We start from the raw sequence: 21490 nt of genomic DNA on the forward strand, positions 1-21490 counted from the left end.
AGTTACCGGAGATCCCATCTTTCTCACTTAGATCATTAGTCTCAAAAATAAGTTGATTTATAAGGCCTTAGTGGCATGTTCTGAAATGAATGCCTATCACTGTGTTCTAAGCTCCTGCTACAAAATGTAGAATTTCAGTGTTTAGGATTAAGTCTGGGATTTTGAATGCCTGATTATTTACTCTTATCTCCAATATGATAATTATGTGTGTTAATCTACATTAAAGCAAGGCAAATGATTATCTATTGCTTTGTCCAATGGTTGCCATGTTTATTTGATGATGAACAAGCTTCAGATGATCCACAAAGTCAGTGAAAGGGGGATGGAGAGACTAGTCTGTAACCCTGGTTGACCAAATACAAGTTATGGCCACAAAATCCCAAGACTTAACATTTGTGAGAGGGCTGTGCTGCTTCATCCAAAGGAATTAAGCTCAAGCAAATCCTTTTCTATTCTCCTGGGAATGTGAAAAAAATAATCTGTATCAAACAAAATCACATACTAGGAGCTAATATTTATCATCCTTCACAGCTATGATCCTATTAATACTGTGCTCGGACCATAAAGTTTTGCTGTTCGTGTTTGATATTTTCTCTACTTCTGTGGCTTCTCTGCAGTAATATGCAATTAAAGTCTTAAAGCCGTAGGTTAATTATATGAATCTGCAAATGTTATATTTTTCACCAGGGTGTGGCTTCCTATTAATCTGCCTTAGCATAGTCACCCACAGCTGTTTCATATACATATAAAGTTGTTAACTGAAAAATAAAAATAAATTACATGGGTTATGCCAGCACCAGCCTTCTCAACCTCCACAACAGGGCACCAGTTCAAATACTTTTAACCTATGTTGTGACCTTTTCCTACCACAAGCAATATTTGACTGAGATTTGTGGTAAGCCTTGGCCAGCCTTCAGAACTGTGTCTCTTTGATATGCCACTTTGTTGAGGTTGTTGCCACAGCAAAACCACTACTGCCTCATACTAATCTGTGTCCTCAGGAGAAATCAATAATAGTGTTAGGGATTCTTAACATGGTAGTAGTGGGAAAGCAGGCCTCATTGTTCGAGATGACACATTTCCACAAAATGGGCCTTTTTTTCATGCTCCCGGATACTGTCTAGCCTGCTAATGAAGAGATCTGTAGGTTTCCCACACGTAGAATTTGCTGAATTCCCGTTTGTACGTGGTTGCAGAGTACCTGCATGGTGAGAACCTGACAAATGGTCTTGTGAAAGGAAATCCATTTTGTTATCTCCCCCTTTCCTTGAATATGCATAATGCTTCTACGCCTGAAAAGCTCAGCAGTGGCGTAAGAGGAAGCCAAGCAGTGGGGCGCCAGTTAGGCTCTAGGATTTCTGTAAAAGAATTTGTAGCGTTGGGGTGTAAAGAAAACAAGAAGAATGAATGGGCCATTTGCTGTGGCTAGTCAATGGAACCGTCTTGTCGTCTTCGCTCTTGTCTCTGTATAAATAAAGCATTGTTGTCCATCCTTGGCACTTGGGCTTCATTGTGATAAATTGGTCTTGATGTGTCTGACATTTTTTTAACCAAGTCTTTTTCATTGGCTGTTTTGGAAAAGTCCAGCTTCCATATACTTTGCGTCAACACAAACCTCGATAGCAGTCACTATCAAGTACAAGTTAATGTTCTCTTTCTCTGCAAGATTAGGGAAGACCAGAGTAAAAGAGTGTGAGAAAAATTTGGGCAGACAAATTTGCAAAAGCCTAAAATAAATGAAAGCAAGCAAGCAGAGGAGATCTACACCTTCAACTCTACCCTTCTTTCATGACCTGTTGGCTAGTATTCGCATAGCATTTTTATTTGAAATGAAGCAATCCAAAATAGCATTGACTTTTCCTCAGCACTTTTGATTTGATTTGTCATTTCTTTGCCCAAGTTCCTTACCTTACCTTTGCATTTCATAGTGAAAAGCTGAGATTGAAATGATTCAGGCTTAGCTGCCAGTTGTGTTTGAACTCCGTATAGTTGATGTACACTGACAACTGATGGCTTTCTGCTTTGAGGGTTAACTGCTCAGATTTACTTTTCAAAATGCATCTAATTACTTGTATCATTGTGGCGATTAACCCGGTGTCCTTTTCGTAAACAGATGCTGCCCGTCCTGCCATTCTCATATCCATTATTCTTCCAAAGGTGTTTCTTGCCGTGGGCTCTGAGATCAAATTGATACTGAGATTCCTACATAACCTTCCTGCCACTTTGCTACATTTCACCATAATTTTTATATTTTTATTGCTTGTTTTTGTTCCCCAAAAGCACAAGTTTAAGACAACTCTGAGCTATTTTACCTTCAGGCTTTTTCTGATGGTGAGAGAAATTTCTTCTATCACATAAACAGAAATGGCCGATTCCTCAGAGACTTGCTCTCAAATAAATTTCAGCTGAACAACTCTATTATGTTCTGTTTCTTTCCCAAAACTGTGGTCTCTTAGGTTCTTCTATTTTGGGAGAGTTGCAAGTAAGCATGTAAGTATATAGAAATTAAATTGCTTACATGTCAGGCCAGGAAAAAAATTCCATAGCTGGAGGGTTTCCAGATATTGTTCTTCCATTCAGGGCACAGTGGGAGCAAAGTTAGAATACCATCTCTCTGGTACTCCAAAAGTGTAAACTTTGGAAATGCTAGCTGTTCAGACAGTCATTTAATCTAGTGGTTTACTAACCACATATGTTTCCCGCTATTTAGAAACTCCCAACTGATGTGATCCAGACAAATGCATGGCTACCTCTGTGCACTCTGTAACTCCCTTTGCATTGGACACTGAGCTAATGCACAACATTTGGGGAGCTTTTAGAACTTCATTTTGCAGTATTGTGGGGCTAGTGTTTGTTTGGAGAAGGGCAGGTGGATTAAGAAAGGTTGTTTTCTGCTGCTCCAGAGAAGCGTACACTGAGCAATGGATCCAAACTACAAGAAAGAAGATTCCACCTAAACATTAGGAAGAACTTCCTGACAGTAAGAGCTGTTCGACAGTGGAATTTGCTGCCAAGGAGTGTGGCGGAGTCTCCTTCTTTGGAGGTCTTTAAGCAGAGGCTTGACAACCATATGTCAGGAGTGCTCTGATGGTGTTTCCTGCTTGGCAGGGGGTTGGACTCGATGGCCCTTGTGGTCTATTCCAACTCTATGATTCTATTATTCTAAGAGCCCCACTTGGCATGTACAGCTCTTTGATGTTCACAGGCAGTGTGATCATTTGTATATGACATTAATAGAGTTATATGTCTATAACCTCTGTCTTCAAAACAGTTTCACTAAGTTAGGTAATGACAGCATCCACTCTATAATTATTCAGGGTTGTTTTTTTCCAACTTCAGTAACGTGCTACATTTTTAATGACAGCTCCTGGTGGCCTTTCATTTTCCTGTTAGAATGATGAGCTTCCTAGGAAAAAAAAAGCCAGGCGGTGAAGCTGCAGCTGCTTTGATTGCCTTCAGATTGGAAACCCACTAAGAAAATGTCAATGAGGGCAGTTTCATTTACCGAGCACTTTTATGGCCTCAGTGTAGGGATGGGAGTGGGGTGGCAGGGAAGCATCACCTTTTGGACACTATTAAATGCTTGATCAATCCCTTAATTTCCAGTTCCTTTTCAATTTCAGTGGTGCCCACCAGACACTTCTTTCCTCTTATCATTAGGTCAGTGGTGCGTTTGTGGGAAGCAGAGAAATTCAAACTTACGAATATGTATCTTAGTGTTGCAAAGGCAGATCTGCCTGTCAAACGTCCGCGATCAAAATTAACTTGTGTGCCAAAACAGTTCCATGTTAAATATCATCATATGAAACCACAATGAGGGAAGGGAATCTGGACTTGTATACTGGGTAAGAGACAGTATCTCCAAAGGCAGCAGCCTGATCTTCTGCAATGGTACCCAAAAGAGCAAGAAGAGTAGTAAGGACTGCTTTTCACCATCCTTTCTCCTTATCCTGGAATAGGTAGCTAGTATTTGCATTCCTAAATACAGTATCTCAAAGAAGTACTTTTTTAAAAAAAGATTGAATCCTATTCTTTGGGTGTGTTCATCTATGGTGTTGTAGTCAAGGACATTGCAGTGGGTTAAAAGTGTTGCAAAAGAGATTTCAGACTGAAACCAATTCTTGTTTTTGTTATGAACTAGGCAGCTTTCCCCCTCCGCCTTGTTGTTTAAATCTATTCAGAATTAAATTCCTAAATTCTTTCTCCAGACACTCATGGTACACTGGGTTTAGCTTCAGTATAGTGGTTTTGGGTACACTGTCTTCTAATTTACACCTGTTTATATTCCTTTATAACATCCTGAGGTTATGAGATTATTCAGCCTGCTATACTTGGAGGAGATCTATTCTTTTTAACTCTGTTACTGTGCTTCAGGTAGTGAAATTATATCAAACCAATAAACAGGAAAATACATGCCAGCTAAATTATTTGCATAGTATTTTGATCAAGTTTAGAAAGCAATTCTAGAAACATCCACAGTCTTTTCTACTGTGTGTGCTGCCTGATGAAAATATGGGGCACTCTGAGGTAAAGTTATATATAGTTCTTTTTTTATTCATTAATTATGCTATTTTTGTGCTTCTTTTTTTAGCCAAACAAGTATGCTTAGCGGAAAAAATCAGCTGTGGAGACTCCAGCAACAAATGCATCCCCTCTTCATGGAGGTGTGATGGAGAAAAAGACTGTGAAAGTGGAATTGATGAGGCCGGGTGCACGAATGGTGAGTCTTTCATACCGATGCTGTTATTTGACCTCAATGAACTCAAACTCCAAATTATCTGATGCCAGTTTTTGTATCCCTTCCCTCCTGTATTTCCTATCCACCCCAGCCTTTCTGATTCAACATGTTTGTACTACATCTTAGGCCACAAAAATCAATATTTATTTTTCCATATGCTGTAGGTTTTAGGAAGGGCGTTGAAGATGATCTTACCAACATTAGATTGTAGGGACACACATACCACCCAGCCTATGCAAGCTCCACAGACACACACACACACCGGAGCATAGATAAGTTGGGAACTAGTGTGGGCTGCAGATCCACTGCCTCTACCCTTGAGTAGGAGTAGTGGTGGAGAAACATTGACTTGGCACTTTATTCCTTTAAGAGGATTCCATTCTATATTCTAACTTCAAACTCTGGAAAGAATATTCTAGGCAGGGTCAGAATCTACAGCACATAATAATAGCCCTTCAGGTAGAAAATGCCACTCCGTAAAGCACACTGCAAAGTTAAAATGAGAAAATAATTTGTGGGATTCCCTAGAAGGCTGGATGTGTTTTCTGTTCCCCAAACACTGCAGTAAGATTTTCTCAAGCTGTTGAAGTCACAGGTAATTCATTTTCAGTCATTAATTTTTTGCTGCAAGCTCCACCTATGTATTAGCTAGTACTTGGGGATGTGGACTGAGAGACTGATCTCGCTCCAGTACTCTTCGGCCATTAGCCACTGAATAGGTGACTGTTGTGTTTTTAGTAACCCACAAAGATCGAAAGGCAATATCTATTGTAAATGGTTTCAAGCAAGCAGATAGTGCTATTGTCTTTATCCTCCCAATAGCTCTATGTACGGCATTGTAAAACCTCTATGGGTGAGTAAAGAATGATACATAAAGGAACAAAGCAGTGTCTCTTGTAGGGACAGGAGGAGAAATTGAATTTAGTTCATGCTTAAAGGCGAATCTACCAGATTTGTACATTCCAAAGCAATGCACAAACCAAAACAAGCTATCCTTCAGAATTCACACTTCAGCTAGCAATTCTCCAGCCAAGTAATATGTACAAAAACGTATATATTAGTGAAAATAATATACAAAAATAAGAACACAAGAAGAGCCTTGTGGATTGGGCTAGTGACCCATCTAGTCCAGCGCCCTGTTCTCACAGTGGCCACCCAGATACTTATGGGAAGCCACAAGCAGGATTCAGGCACAAGAGCGCACTCACCTGCTGTGGTTTCCAGCAGCTGCTTTTCAGAAGCATTGGGGTCTCCATTCTTGGAGGCAGAGCATAGCCATCAACAGCCCTTTTTATGCTCTATATTGGGGGAAATTGCTTTGCAAAAATGTGTATATTGGGAGGAAATGCAGGCAAAATTGTATACATTAACAGAAAAGTGAACTAAAATGGTAATGAATTTTCATGATATATATAGTGCTTGTGTGCATTCGTGCGCACGCATGCAAACTGATGTGGAAATGTGTGAAGACAAGAAATAGGAGAAACCAAAAGCCTGAAATCGACAGATTCCCCCATCCCTAGTCTCCCTCCATTTGTGTGAATGGCTGCACAACCATACAAGAGGCTGGTTTTATTCGTACAGCTGGGGGCTTGTTTTACACACTGCGTGGCAGGCTAAGCATGGCAGAACCAGAGAATGGAAAGGTTGCTTTTGTGGCCTAGGTGTCCCCACATCTCTTCTCCACCTTGGCTTGTGGGCAGTTCTCTTTTCTTGGAAAGGAGCACATTTGTCAAATCAAGCCATTCTTCTCCGGATGAAGATGACCCCCTCTCTGCTGTTCGCAAGCCTTCTGAGTTTTAAAGGATTGATTTCAATCCTTTCTGTTATCCAAATCTGATAAAATCCCTCTAAGCTTATCTACTGATACTCTGTAAGCATCCCTGTTTCTTCTCTGCTTAGAATCTTTGTCATCTTCTTTCTCATCTTTGCTGTTTGCTTGTCCTCAACATGGATGGGGGGTGAGGACCGGGGGGAGAGAGGAGATTTTACTTATCTATTCATTCTTCCTGAGCTTACTTTGGGGGAGGGGGAGTAAGAGGGGGGACTTTCTTTCCTTTTTGCCTTGCTTGCTTACTTGCTTGGAGTTAAATTTGAAGCTATCAAACTCATCCTCTGAAATGTGACGTTTCTTTGTCACATTAGAGGCTGTGCCTTTCACAGAAAGTATCTGAATTTCAAAGAAACATCACATTTCATATATCTATTTGAAGGGGAGTTCATCATTGTTGGAGATAATTTTCACATCTCCCTGTGCAAAACACACAAACACAAAACCCTTAAAAACCAGAGGAAGTATCCAGGAAGAAAACTCAGTGGCTGTTTCTAAAATCCAAACAAACAACATATCTGCATGGAAAATAGCACGACTGGCTTTTCTGAGGGCTTTGCTAAGTTTCTGCCTGAGACTTGTGCAAAACCTATGCCACACTGAATTTTAGTTGGAAGGTGTTGCCCTGTGATGAAGCAGAGCTCAAATGGCAACGAATCCGTTTGATAATGGCTGGCAAATACAGGGACTTTTCATATGGTGAGGTTTACTGGTGAGGGATTGTATAGCAATGTCAGACTTCATGTCAATAAATGCTCTGGTGTGGGAGAAAACTTGTATTTCACATTCAAACTTTTAAGTCAGAAAGTTGTGAAGGAAGCAAATGCAGCAGCCATAAATGGTCTTGTGGAAGGTGGGAGGACAGAATCTCTTTGCAATAACAGTGCTCCTACAGGAAGCAGTGATGGCCATTAGCTTGGATACTCTAAAAGAGGACTGGACAAATTCATGGAGGATAAGGCTATCATTGGCTGCTAGCCATGGTGGCAGAGCTCTGCCTCTGTGGTTTGAGGTGGTAATGCTTATGGATAAAAAGAGCCTGCTTGATCAGGGCAATGGCTCATCTAGTCTAGCTTCCTGTTCTCACAGTGGCCAAGCAGATGCATGTAGGAAGCCTATAAGCAGCACTTGAGTACAACAGTGCTGTCCCCACTTGGGATTCTGAGTAGCTGGTATTCAGGAGTATATAGCCTCCAACAGTGGAGGCAAATCATAGGTTTCTGATGGCTGTAGGGGGAAGGCATCAGTTCCCTAAGAATGAAAGGAGATACAGGGGTTTATTGCAAGTAAAACAAAGCCTCTGGCAAGGCTCTAGAGCAGGCATAGGAAAACTCGGCCCTCCAGATGTTTTGGGACTACAACTCCCATCATCCCTAGCTAACAGGACCAGTGGTCAGGGATGATGGGAGTTGTAGTCCCAAAATATCTGGAGGGCCGAGTTTGCCTATGTCTGCCCTAGAGACAGTGTGCTTGACAATCCTCAAGCTCCTCCTGGGAAACTGCCAGTGCATAAGCACCTTAATTCTCCCGAGCATTGATTTGTTGGCTTAGTTATGCTAAAAAAAAAAAAAACTGTTTCTTTATCCGTCTTTGTAAGGGTCTCTGCATTTTCTAGCTTCAATGATTTTATTCCAGAGAATGTGAAGGTAATCAGTGTCCCTTGCCCCTACCAGGTAGGAAATTCTGAGCTAAATAAGCTGTTATAAACTGCTGTATTTGATTTGGGAATTCCAATAATACAAAGCAAAACTTCCTTTTTAAGGAGTGGTTCTGCCGGCTCCTAAGATAATCTCCCAAAGAGATGGCAAAAGGCCTCCAATTGAGTTGTTGTAAAAGCAGCAGTGGGAGAGTAATCATCAAACACAGTGGGATTTGTGCTACAAAAGCTGCAGTCTATTCCCTCCCTCCCCGCCAGTGCCCACTCATGCCATAGTTAATTATAGACCCCTAAACGCTCCTTGCTAGGCAGCATAGAGACCTAAGCACCAACCTAAGCAGGAAGAACTTCATCCCACAGTGAGCAGAGAGAGCAAAATCTTTCTGAAAGACTCAGGCGGCATCTTAAAACTATGTGTTCAGCTTCATTTTATGTTTTATGGCAAGTTTGTTCATGTGTAGGAAATTCACCTGCCCTGCTGCCACATCAGCATCCTTGAGTTGGAGCTTTCCTTACCTGGCATGCAGGGAGAAAGATGTAAACTGAACGTACATATGCAGTTGCTGCATTGTAACAGCCCCTTTGCCCAATTCTGCGCTGATTCTTTCTTTCTTTCCTTCTTATTTGTTTATTCCAATTACTATTTGCATATATAGCCTGCCCCATTCACCAACTGGTCCTAGGACATCTTACAAAAATACTGCACTTAAAATACATAAAATTCACATTTAAATCATGAAATAGAACCGCATAACAAATGTGGCAAAACAGTAGCACAGACTAGCAGTGCACAGCAATGCCGATGAAGGGAAGATATCCACTTTGGCAAAGCTCTGGGTAAAAAGGTGCATCTTGGCCAATTGTCAAACTGCTTACAATAAAGGCACAAGATACATCTCAGAGGGAAGTCATTCCAACAGCTGGGGGCCACCATGGAGAAGGCCCTTACATGTTTTGCCCACAAAGCTTTGCCTGCTCATCTTAACTCCCTTGGCAGGTTGATGCGGGCAGCTTCAGCATCGCTCTGGGAGCTTGCACGGCTGGGGGAGGGGGAAGCCCTCCGCCAGCCTCCAAACCAGGTTGGGGCTGGTGACAGGGAGGAGCAGGCTTCTCTCCCCCGCCAGCCTTCTAACCAAGTCGGGGGACAGTGGGAAAGGTGCGCTGCGCCTCTCCCGCTGTCCCCTGAGTTTGCGGGGCTGGCGACGGGGAGGAGCAGGCTTCTTCCCCCCCCCCCCCGCCAGCCTTCTAACCAAGTCGGGGGACAGTTAGGTAGAAATGTTCTTCCACCCAGCTCTCTCAGCTCAGCTAATCAGCAGGAGGCCTGCTAGCTTGGACCACTGGAGACATGGAGTTCACAGGGGCCGGGGGGCTTGGCTGACAAACTCCATGTGGTAGCATTGGGACTGGTTGTCCTTCTCCCTACCTCCCACTGCCATGAGAGGCTCTGACACTCTGCAAAGCCCTTCCTTGGAATGATGGGAGATACGATTGTGCCCTTACCTGAAAGGTATCATCCTGCTGAGTAATATGGAAGGTGTTTGCCATCTTTCTACAACTGATGAGAAATTTGTGGAAGCAGAGCAATAGTAAAGCTGTCGTCTTCATTTGGCAAGATGATACAGAGGACTGGCTTACCAGGTGGCTACAGCACACTGTGACAAATCTGTACTTGCCCATAAAGAAAAAGAAGAAGAAGGCTAGTTTCTTCCCATATTAAAACGAGACATTCACTGCCTGTCTCCCTGGCCTGGAGGACTGATTTTAAGTACTCCCCGAACCATCTACTCTAGTTTTAACCAATGTGTACCATTAACAGGACACATCTTGTTTAATTCTACTCCAGAGACTAAGCCACCTACAGTTCAGTGGTCTCCTAGATTAAATTATCAATACTATTAATGGCTACACTCTCTCTATTGATCTATTGAGTTGGGCATCCAAAGGGGTGTTTTTATCAAGGAAAGGAATCATTGAAGAGTAGCAGAAGCTTTAGATTGGTTTTACTGACAGCATCACTTACTAAAATTAGGAAAAGATTAAGCAGGTTCAATGCCCCTTCTTCCCTTCAGCTATTTCAGCATGAACTAGAGAAATATTGCACACTGTTTTTAGCATGCACTTGTTAGGGACTGGCTGGATGAGGAGGAGTGGTGGCAGGCACCAGGCAGGGAACTCCCTAGGGATACATCAAAGGAGGAAAGATCAGAGCCCAGGAGTGGTGGTGGGACACTGAGGACAGGTCATAGGGGGAAGGAGGGGGGAGTGGTTGGATTCTGAAAAGGCAACAGACTTTTGTGAGCAAGAGGAATCAAGGGCAGAAAAGCAGTTCTGACTCAGCTGATGAAATATCCCAGGAGCTTGCTGCTCCTTACTGTACTAAGCTCCCCTTCCCACTTGTATCCAAGGACACAGAGGGCTATACAGTATGTGTAGCAAAACAAAGGGCACAGATTCACACACAGTACACATAGTTTGAGGCTGCTTGGCCAAACATCCGGCTGGGGGGAAAACTTAGAGGGAAGTAGAAGATGAAAACCTTCAGTCCTGGCAACTGTTTCATAGGGGACAGTCCTGTTTGTAGGCATTGCTGTCTGGTAGTATGCTGTTTTCTTGAGTAAAGAGCTAACTTTTCTGCTTGTCTCTGCATCTCACAGTACTGTTTATAGCATGCTCAAAGGGGTCTCTTAAAATGCCACGAGTGACTTCTCTGGGGTTGCCCTGCCCAGCTTCCTAACTTCAAAGCATATTGGATCTTTCAAAGCTTACTTGTTTTGTCTCTGAGAAGCAGAAAAATCTTTCATAGGATTTTTTTTTGTTCTTTTGGTAGTAGGGTTTTTATTATTTTATCACAACATGGGTACATCCTCTGTGACAGATTTATGGATGAGTGGAAGTGTATCTTCTTCCACGATTTAGCCTGCAGGATAGCTCAGTCCGTAGAGCATGAGACTCTTAATCACTGGGTCTGGGGCTTGAGCCTCATGTGGGACAAAAAGATTCCTGCACTGCAGGAGGTTGGACTAGATGATCCTCACGGTCCCTTCCAACTCTACAATTCTAGGATTTATTTATTTTTTCTACAATCTCTATAATGCACTACTGTATTAGTATACAAAGTGGATTATAAGTCTTAATCTAAGGGCCGCAACACACAAGATGAAAATTTCCCACATAGTAGTCAGTTCCATTTTTCTAAGCAGCGTGACTCTGCTGTGTAGATTGTCAATTTGGATAAATGCACTTGAATCTGTTTCTCCACAAGTGTACATTGTGGTAAAATGCCTTGGCAAAATACACACACACACACGCGCACACATACACACACACACAACGAACTATATGCAAGATCTATGGCCTTTCCTGCCTACCTAAAAGTGACTTCCACATACCAAATTTCGCATGGTGAAGCAGCCATCTTTTACCTTCCCAATAAGCCTATTTCCTATTTTGAATAACTGGGATGAAAGAACAGTAACTTGCTCCAAGCCTACTTTTCTGCTTCTGCACCTCCCTCAACCCAGTCCCTCCATTTCACATTAAAGAGAGTCATGTGGAGGACTTCTCTGTGCAAGAGAAACAAGAGCACCTGTGTCCCCATTCTTTGGCAAGCGAGGTTGCTCTCATAATGTGCAAAGAAAAATTATTTGCCCAATTTAAGCGTCAGGCTGAATGCTCCATGAATGCACTGCTTTGCATTTAACTATGACAAACAGCTAATATGTTCATGCCAAAAGCACCCTCATTTCTGTTTGGGAGTGTGTGATTACAGGCGACCACAGAGACAATTTTATTTTATTTTTTGCCTCTTTGTTGTGAACCTGCAGAATAAATCTGAATATGAGATGAAGTAGTAACTAAAGAACCATTTCTCCTGCTTTCTAAGGAGCTCTAATACCTTAAGCAGTGATAAAGTAGCAGCTGGCACACTATGTTTTAATTTCTGAATAGCCAGGGCATAATGCACAGCATTAATCCTTCCAGCTGTCCAGTAGTTAAACAGCATGTAAAATCAATGGTGTAGTATTCTTTCCTGCCTTATCTTATTTATCAAAGACTTACACTTGATAAACCTGCAACTATTATTGTTTCCATCTCTGTGTTCCTTTTAGATTCTTCTGTGTTCTTTGACTGTGACAAAATAATGAAATGGGGGAATTTGGAAGAAACATTTTGCTCTAATGGCTTGGAAGAGAGCCAAGGGGCTATTCCAGTCTCCACTAGGCATAAGTTCAGATAATGAGATATGTATTGCTATAATGTTTAGCATCAGACTGTCATATTTAGTTGGAAGTACTAACTGAAGAGTCCATTACCTTGTATTTTACTTGAAAACTATTTTTGAAGATAATTTCTTCATAATGTCTCCTGTTTTCCTTCCACTCCTTCCCACGGGCCTTTTTCTCCACCTGTCCCAACCTTTTATGGGTAAAATTTGATGTGCCAAACTCCAGCTTTCTCCTGATTCTTTTCCTCTTTGCTTCAGTGGAGTTAATGACAAAATGTGCTAAATACTGGGGATATTTAGGCCTTGAAATGCAGCAGTCTTCATCTCTGCCCTAGTGGAGAATTCCCATCAAGAGAATTAAATTAGCGGATGTAGAAGTTTTATGGGGCGATGACCCCACTTACTTGTACTAGGAACAGTGCCTTATACATCATTATTCAGTAGAGTTGCACTGCTGGGAGTCTGTGTCTCAGTCGTTGTAGCTGCAAGGTTCTCTTACTGAATGAAGCAAGCTTTTCTTATTCCTTTTGATCAGCTTAGATTATTCTTATTCTGCTCATTGACTCAGAAGTTGACCGTGAGCGTAGAAGTTGGGAGGGAGTTTCTGCTCTGATAGATGGGTTTCCAGGGCATGCTTATTTCCAGGGCCTGTATCTGCTTGAGAATTTGAAATCCAAAATGTGTATCATTTGGTTATGGCAGGATAGCATTTTTCAAAGATTGTGCACCTATATATTCATTATAAAAATGTGTCATTACTTTGTTTATATAATTCAAAACTGGCCTGTTTTTCATTAATTCATTTTTTTTTTAAAGATCATAATAATACAACTTTTTAAAATTTACACTCAAACCTTCAATAACTACTCTTTTTAAGGCAGTTTTACAATGCCACACTGGCTGCTACAGTAGCTTTGTTAATAGTAGTCTAACTTGAAAAAGTCCTTCTTGCATTCAGATAGGTTGGCCAGAGCATGAAATGAAAGCTCCTTCCTTGGCCCTAACGCCTTTAGCTCATGTCCTGCTTTCCAGTTCCACTTCTGGATAACTCCCGTACTTTGGAACAAGAAGCACAAAATAGCTAACCGAAGGTTATGTGGAAGTGAAGCGTTCTTTACTGATTCCAGTGGAGCCATTCTGCAGTACCAGACTAGCCTTCATCAGCCATTGATTTGATCCAGTTCATTTTCAAAATGAGTAATGGTTCTTTTGCATCCAAAGTGTTTCCAGGGAAATTGTTCCAAAATTTTTACTCTATGCATTTCAGGAATATGTTTTCCTGCCACAGTTCATATCACTGGACCATGTTTTATTATGTGACAAATAATATTAGCTGTTTCAACAGGCCATGCCATGTACCAAATATGTGAGCTAATAGTCAATTACACGCACAACCTCATTTGTTTCTGGGGAAGCTGTTGCGAAATTGCTAGTTTAGCTGACAAATTTCATCCAGACTGGAGAATAAATGGGCACATACCAAAGCAATTCAGTACAAACTGAACATAACACTCTGGGAATGCTAATTGGTTGTAATGCTGCACTTGTTGTACTGAGGGATAAAGTGCATTAAGTAACCTGGTGGACCATTTTTTGATTGGCAGATTGACAAGAACTTGCCTGAAAAGCACCACCGCCTCGGAAACTATTTTGGGAAAAGTTGTTTTCACAACAATACCTTTACCTGTGATATTTGTGAGGAAAATTGTTACCTTTATTACATAGCCTAAAAGTTCTGTGGCATGTATATAAATGGGTTGATTGATTTACCAGTTAATTGGTTAAACTGGCTACAGTTAGTCAACTAAAAACAAAAGTAAGACATTTATAGCAGTTTATAAACTTTGAAACTTGATATGAACTCTCTAAACATTTCTCACACTTAAGAAACCCAACTGAAGAACCTCAAGGGTTTATTACCACAACCCATAGAGATGTAGTCATCTCAGGTAGTAGACTGGGGATGCCATTGAAGGAGAGTTTCCCCTCCCCTCTCTCTTAAGTCCTGCAGTCTCTCAGAGGTCATCTTTCAGGGGTGACTTGCCAGTAATTGAGTCAAAAGTGAGCAGGATCCCCCTCCTCACTCTGACACCCCCTTTCCCCTCTCTTTTTGACACCCTTTTCTCCCCTCCTCCTTCTTCCTTTCCTCCCAGTGGTTTGCAAGGAGAGAAACAGAGAAACAGATCTCTCTTGCTAGCAGTCTGAGCTGATCCCTTGCAAAGGGCTTTTGAAATTAAGTCACATGTGGCAGTAGGACCATAGTTCGCCCATCCCTACATTAAAGTATGGTAATTTTGTCAAATTAGGAGTGGCACTCTTTGGACTTTCCATCTCAAGTAGCAATATACCTAACATCTCTTCTGGAGCTATTTTCCCAGTATTGTTCTACCCAGGGTTAATGATCTGACTATGGCAGCAGCTAACCATTCAGTCAAAGCACTTGTATGGAAATTTGCAGTTGGAGAAGCTTTTTTTGCTTGTCCCTTCTTTTATTACAAAGCACTCTTAAGGAAAAGAATGCAAGAGACAGCTTAATGCCCTTACATACCTACTGAGTCACTGCTTTTTTTCTTTCCTTCCATTTCCCCCCTCCACATACACACAGACAAATAACTGTACGAAATGAGGTGCATTATGCCAGTTTTCATAATATACTCTTCTTAACTGCATCATTTCAGTTTTCTAGTGAACAAAGCATGTATGGGGGCATTTGGTCATAAGATATATATTGGTCTATAGATGAATAAATATGCTTCTCCATCTCTCTTTCTCTCTTCTACCCCACTCCACACTTTTCTTTCTTTTTAGAGGAAGATGTAGGGAAAGTAAGGCTGCATTATGTTTACTGCTCTCATTTTAATGCTTCTGGTACAACTTTCCTTGGTATCTAGGATCCTGAAGATTACTTTTGAGAGCTCTTTAAGTGGCTTCTTCAACTGCAATTGCAGCAGCTCTTTCTTGGAACCTTGAAGAAAAAAACTAAAAAGAAATCCATATCTTTCCCATCGCAAGTAAAGAAACTCTTACCGTACTGTAATAGATAGCAAAATCAAAGAAAGTAAACAGATGGCTTCTGTTAAAGCCTGCGCATATTATTTATGGTCATTTAGCATTGCATCCATTGGTTATTTGAGATGGCCTTTGATGTGAGAACACATAGGTCCATAAGCAGGCGCAGAGGAGATGAGGAAGAAGCATTATATTAATTTGTATCAGCTGCTGGTGGAGGGTCATTTTTGTGCATATGTGTGGAATGGTCTTATTTGCATGTTTGGCAGATTTCAATAGACAGAGAAAAGGTATACAAGCAGAAGGAAGGGCGGAGATGAGCTAATGAAGAAAGAAAGAAAGAAATGCTTGTTAGACCCACAGGAAAGAGAAATAAATTCACAGCTGAAGTTTATAAATTGCATCAGCCCTGCCAAAAAAAAGGAGGGGTGCTTATGCAAACTTTGCTCATTGATTTGTAATCCACTCAAATGAAATCTACAAAGGCAATTTCCTCTATGCAACCTGGAGTGCTACATTAGCAGCGTACAGTCACTGCATCTTTCACGTTTATCACAACTCTTTGAACTTTTCAGGAAAGCTTTTATCCTTGCTACCGTAAATTATTATCTAATAAGGGAATGAGGCTAGTGATCCAAGAGGGCTGCTGTTGAGCTATTAAGCAAGATGAATAGGTCAGTTGAAAGTGCCAATTAAGTACAGGGTACTTGGGGGAAGCGAAGGGAGAGATGGTCACTCTCTGGCTGTAGGAAAGTGTTAGCTACGATGGTCATGGGTTGGATCATGTCTGCATGATCATGAAGTTCTGAAATCTTAGACTTCTGGCAGTTTGAAATAAGCACCAGAAGGACTGGCATAAAGGTAAGTCACACATCCCTTTGTATAGGAGACTGAATTACATACTATGTAGCCCATGTGGACTTGTTTATAGGATTGAGGAGTGATTTCACAGCAACTTGATAATTCAGGATTGCAGTTCCAAAACCATCAGGCTCAATCTTGGAATGCATGAGCAACCCCCAAAGTATCTCTGATCCCCCTACAAAAACACAAGGAGCCCCCATCAGTGTAAATACCGTAATTTTTGCTCTATAAGACTCACTTTTTCCCTCCTAAAAAGTAAGGGGAAATGTGTGTGCGTCTTATGGAGCTAATGCAGGCTGCACAGCTATCACAGAAGCCAGAACAGCAAGAGGGATTGCTGCTTTCCCTGCGCAGCGATCCCTCTTGCTGTTTTGGCTTCTGAGATTCAGAATATTTTTTTTCTTGTTTTCCTCCTCCAAAAACTAGGTGCGTCTTGTGGTCTGGTGCGTCTTATAGAGAGAAAAAATACGGTAGGTTTGTGGAACTGTTGCCAAAGCCTTCCTCTACTCCTGACCTAGTTGGTGCAAAGCTGCTGCAATGCTGTTGTCTTTAAGCTCAGCCTACAATCACAACAGAGGTGAGGGGAAAGTGCCCAGTTTTCTTTAGCATCCTTCAGCCATGGGCCTGGGCATTAGGCTGAGAAAGGCTGCTTTTCACTCAAGCACACAGGAGCCTCCAAAAGAGCTTCGTGTACCACCAGGGCCTGTGGGCAAAAGCCAGGGCTTACAGGTGTCTTCCCCTGCTCCTGAGGATCTCACAGCACATGCCAAGCCCAGTGGTGCAGGGAGTGTACCAGGTGGTAGGCTAAGGAATGGAGGGGGGAGGGAGTGCCTGTCTTCAAGCAAGAGGGTTGGCCCCCTGAAGCTCCTGACAAGGGGGCAGAGCCCAGGAGAGGAAGTCTTGAGGCTGAGGCTTAAAAAGGCTCAGTCTACTCTCAACCTCTATTTGAGCAAGTTGGTCACTTGGAGCTTTCTGTGGTCAGGCAATTCTTGCCCTGTAGAATCCAGCAGCAGGCCAGAACACCTTTTGGGAGCTGGGGTGGTCAAGGTGTTAATTAAAAAGGAAAGTGCCAAGTCTTTTCTCAGTATTTCAAAGGAAGTCTCCAGTTGTGTTTTCATAAGTGGTGGGAATTAGGTGACTTGGCAGCTTTTAGCTGTAATGGGGAACTTAAAGAGATTCAGGGTCGGCCTTTGTCACACCACACCTGTCCTGTGCCTTAGCACACTGCACTCTGCTGTTTTAAGCTATTCTTTCCCTGCTGACTCACTTCTGGCATTGGAGCGAAGCTTGGCAGAAGCAGTTAGCTCAGTTGGTTAGAGCATGGTGCTGATGATGCCAAGGCTGCAAGTTTGATCCCCTGCATATTCCTGCATTGAAGTGGGTTGGACTAGATGATCCTTAGGGTCCCTTCCAACTCTACAATTCTATGATTTCTATGAGTATAAAGCAGCAGAGTATGGTAAAGTGAAGTGGGAGGAGGGTGCGGGCTTCACTCTCCTCTTCTGCTGCTTTTTATATAAAACATTAACCCACCCCCTGCCTTAAAGTCAAACAGGCATGTTTCATAAACTCTTCTATGTACAGTTTGACCCAGTTCTGTGCACCTCCATCCTGCAGTTAAGTTGCATATCACAGTCTTTGGGCACAAGCCACCTGATGCTGCAAATGAAACAAGGAAAGAAATTTAGAATTGAGGCTTGCAGCTAATTAGATACCTTGGCATAAATAAAGACCAGTGGACCGGTTGTGGGGGGTTTTAACAGCCTCCTCCAGCTTAACCCCCCTCCTCCATATTGTTATTATCTCAGCTACTAGTAAGCTGAGTGGGATCTCACTGGAATGGTACAGGAGGAGCAATGTTTACTTCAACTGTTAACAATAAAATGCCCTCTTGCGCCAATTAAAAGAACTTGTTTCCAAGAATGATGTTTCATGTTGCATAATTTGTAAAAGTAATCATTTCCCTATGGATCCTTGAAAGTGCTGAAGCAGAGGTGTGTGAGTGTGTCTTAATAGCAAAACAAATTACACACAATTAAGAGTTTTCAATGGTAGCTCTTGATGGGGGGGGGGTGAATTTGCTTTTGCTAATCTAAGTGACCATTAGTTCCCTGTCCCTAGGGCACCTGGAAGTTTTAATTTGAACTACTTCCTCTGGTTCAACTTTGAATCAGGCATGCAGAGATTGGAGGAGAGAGAAAAATATCAATCCCAACTTTATAGCTCAGAAAACTCTCATTTGTATGCAAATGCCACACGGTGACTTCCAGGGGAAAATTTCACTGTGTTGCAAAGGGGCTTATCAGTGCAACTCAGAAGCTAAATCCCTGCGTACCTCACTGAGCATTTGCCCTATGCATACCTCTTAATGTGTTCAAAACAAGACATGCTGTGAAATTCAGAAATCTACTTACGTTTGGAGGGGAATGAAATTGGCACTCATGAAGGGCCAGAGCAGAGTATACTGTAGTGCAGATAACAAGCCTGCACGCACTTGAGTCATTCCCTGGTCTTTAACTGGGACATTCTGATATCTGCCCTCCCCAACTGGCTGCAATGCTGATCTCCAGCCTTTCTATGCAACCGATTTGCTCTTTTCCCCCCTCCAAATTTCTACAGTTGTTCCCTCTCACTGTTTTATAGTGACCTGCAATTCTTGGACTACTCCAGTTAGATTTGCCACCTTGCTCCTTTCACGCTTGAAAGAGATTTTTTTTAAAAAAGATATTTATTTGAATTTTACAAACAATAAAAAGTTACAAAATTAAGGATAAAAAATAGAACAGAATAACAATAATAAAAGAAAAAGAGATACAAAAATACAAAGACAAAATACATAAAAAGTAAAAAAAAATAGAAAAAAGAATCAATATTTTCATGTCTTATATTTCAATTACTTGTTTCCTGACCTCCTCACACACACCCTTTTTTCATTCCAGTTCAAATATTTAATTCAGCAAATCCTTACCCTCTATCATTTATCTTTACTTAATATCTTAACCTATTTATAACTATATATTTCCAACCGTTGTCAATCCGTATTTACATATTCTTATTAATCTTTTTACCAATACCGCTTATTTTCAATCCAACATCCCTTTAACATTCATTAATTTTACAGTATTTCTGCAGATAGTCTTTAAATTTCTTCCAGTCTTCTTCCACCACTTCTTCTCCCTGATCTCGGATTCTGCCGGTCATTTCTGCCAGTTCCATGTAGTCCATCCACGCTTGAAAGAGATTTTGGACCATCTGGCCATTTTTTCCTTTAGCTCAGCCTCAATGCTAGACAACAAGCCATTTTCCCATTTGCATGCATTTTGAAGAGCGAGCATGAGCAAATGAGACTGAAGTGTTCTCCCCCTCTTGATGCTCCCTTGGGGGTGGGGAAGCACCTCTTCTCCCCCAGCCCCTTGACACTCTTGCACTCACTACAGACATAAAGATGGCACAGGACACACCATCCTTTGTGGGTTCTTGTTGGGTTAGCAGACACCAGCAAGGAGAGAAGTATTAAAATGAACCTTTCCTTAGTCGAGTATTCAAGATATATTTTATGACCCTTCTGATCACCTGGAGTAAACTGAATACCCCTTATCGATTTGTTTGCCATCTTTACGACTCATCCACTTCTTCTTTGTTCAGCCCTGTAGCACACAATCAGGAATGCATGAAGTATCCCTGGGAAAGACAGGTAGCTAATTTTCCCCCTGGCTCTCTCTCTGCTGATGGCCATGCAAGCTGTGCACCTTTTGGCTCTGTAGTTACCATTATGAATCGGGTTGGTGTTGGTGCAGTAATATAAGCTATAGCAGATGCACTGTGTGGACCTTCCAGTCCCTGAAATAGAGATGTATAGCTGTGCCCTTGGTGGTAGTGGATAAGAATGAGGATAGCAAGAGCAATCTCTATTATTTCTTTCAATGAGGAGCAAGTGGAAGCATCAGAATGGAAGAGTAGGAGGCAATAGCGATAAAAATGCACACATGTGCATGCAATAAAAATGCATGTTAATCCCCATCCCCATTGGGAAATAGGAAACAAAAAGAGATTTGGGTGGCCCTTTGGAAAAAGGCTGAAACGCTGAAAATATGGAAGACTATGTCTGTTGGGTAGGCTTGAGCTCTCCTAACTCGCTTCTTTTGCTTTTCTTCCACAGTCTGTTCCCCTACTGAGTTCCAGTGCAGCAACAAGACCTGCATAGCTACAATTTTTGTCTGTGATGGTGACGATGACTGTGGTGATGGCAGTGATGAGAGGAAGTGCCCACCCCTCACCTGCAACCCCAACGAGTTCCAGTGCAATAACAGCCTGTGCATCCCAGAGATCTGGGTCTGTGACAATCAGCCTGATTGTGAGGACCATTCCGATGAGTCAACGGAGAAGTGTGGCTTCAAAGCTAAGCCGCAAGCCACAAGCACCTGTGCAGCTCACGAGTTCCGGTGCGGCAATGGAGAATGCATCCATCTGAACTGGAAATGTGACGGAGATGAGGACTGCAAAGACAAGTCGGATGAGCAAGATTGTCGTAAGTGTCCACGGGGCATTGAAGGGCACATGGGGAGTTAGCCTTCTCATGGGGTATTTTTGTGGGCCTGTCAACGGCCATCTATCCTAAAGTGATTGCCCTTGCAATCCAGCCCTATGCATGCTTACTTGGAGGTAACATCTCACTGAGTTCAGAGGGTCTTACTCCCAGAGATGCATAGAACTGCAGCCTTTCATGATTACATGTGAATCAGTAAATCGGAGGTTGAAGTTGAAGGACCAGGTTACCCAAAGCTGACTGTGCAGTCACCCGAACCAGGCCCCAAAATTCCCAAATTCTTTCTTCAAGGATCCATTAGCTAAAATTCATTAGCTTGAGCTGTATAACAGTTGCAAGAGAGCTGCCACCACCAAGCCAAGCCAGGGCTCTTCTTTCATGCATCTTTTATCTCAAGATAAGGTGTCATTAGGGGATTAGGTTTCTGTTCCATCCTGACCTGTGAATCACCCAACATAATCAGGAAAATAGTGTTGCTCAAACTCCGGGTTATTATTTCAAGATAAAAATTCTGAAGTGCAGCCCCATGATAGCTAAATTATTATGGTAGAAATGAGCCCACAGGCTCCCAAGAGCAACATGTTATATTTTAAAAAGCAAACTTTATTACTTTATTACAC

The 21490-nt window shown here is 42.0% G+C and overlaps 1 protein-coding gene across 4 annotated transcripts in view; it reads left to right on the forward strand.

Moving 5' to 3' along the window:
• The window catches only part of LRP8 (LDL receptor related protein 8), a 203104-nt gene that overhangs the window by 147187 nt on the left and 34427 nt on the right, over nucleotides 1-21490 (forward strand). For all 4 annotated transcript variants that reach the window (XM_082225617.1, XM_082225619.1, XM_082225616.1 and 1 more), the window contains 2 exons: nucleotides 4592-4720; nucleotides 20484-20852. In XM_082225617.1, coding sequence (XP_082081743.1) covers nucleotides 4592-4720; nucleotides 20484-20852 — 498 coding nt within the window. The remainder of the gene's footprint in view (nucleotides 1-4591; nucleotides 4721-20483; nucleotides 20853-21490) is intronic.

This window comes from Podarcis vaucheri (assembly GCF_965113315.1).
Source record: "Podarcis vaucheri genome assembly, chromosome: 6".
Classification (NCBI taxonomy): Eukaryota; Metazoa; Chordata; class Lepidosauria; order Squamata; family Lacertidae; genus Podarcis; species Podarcis vaucheri.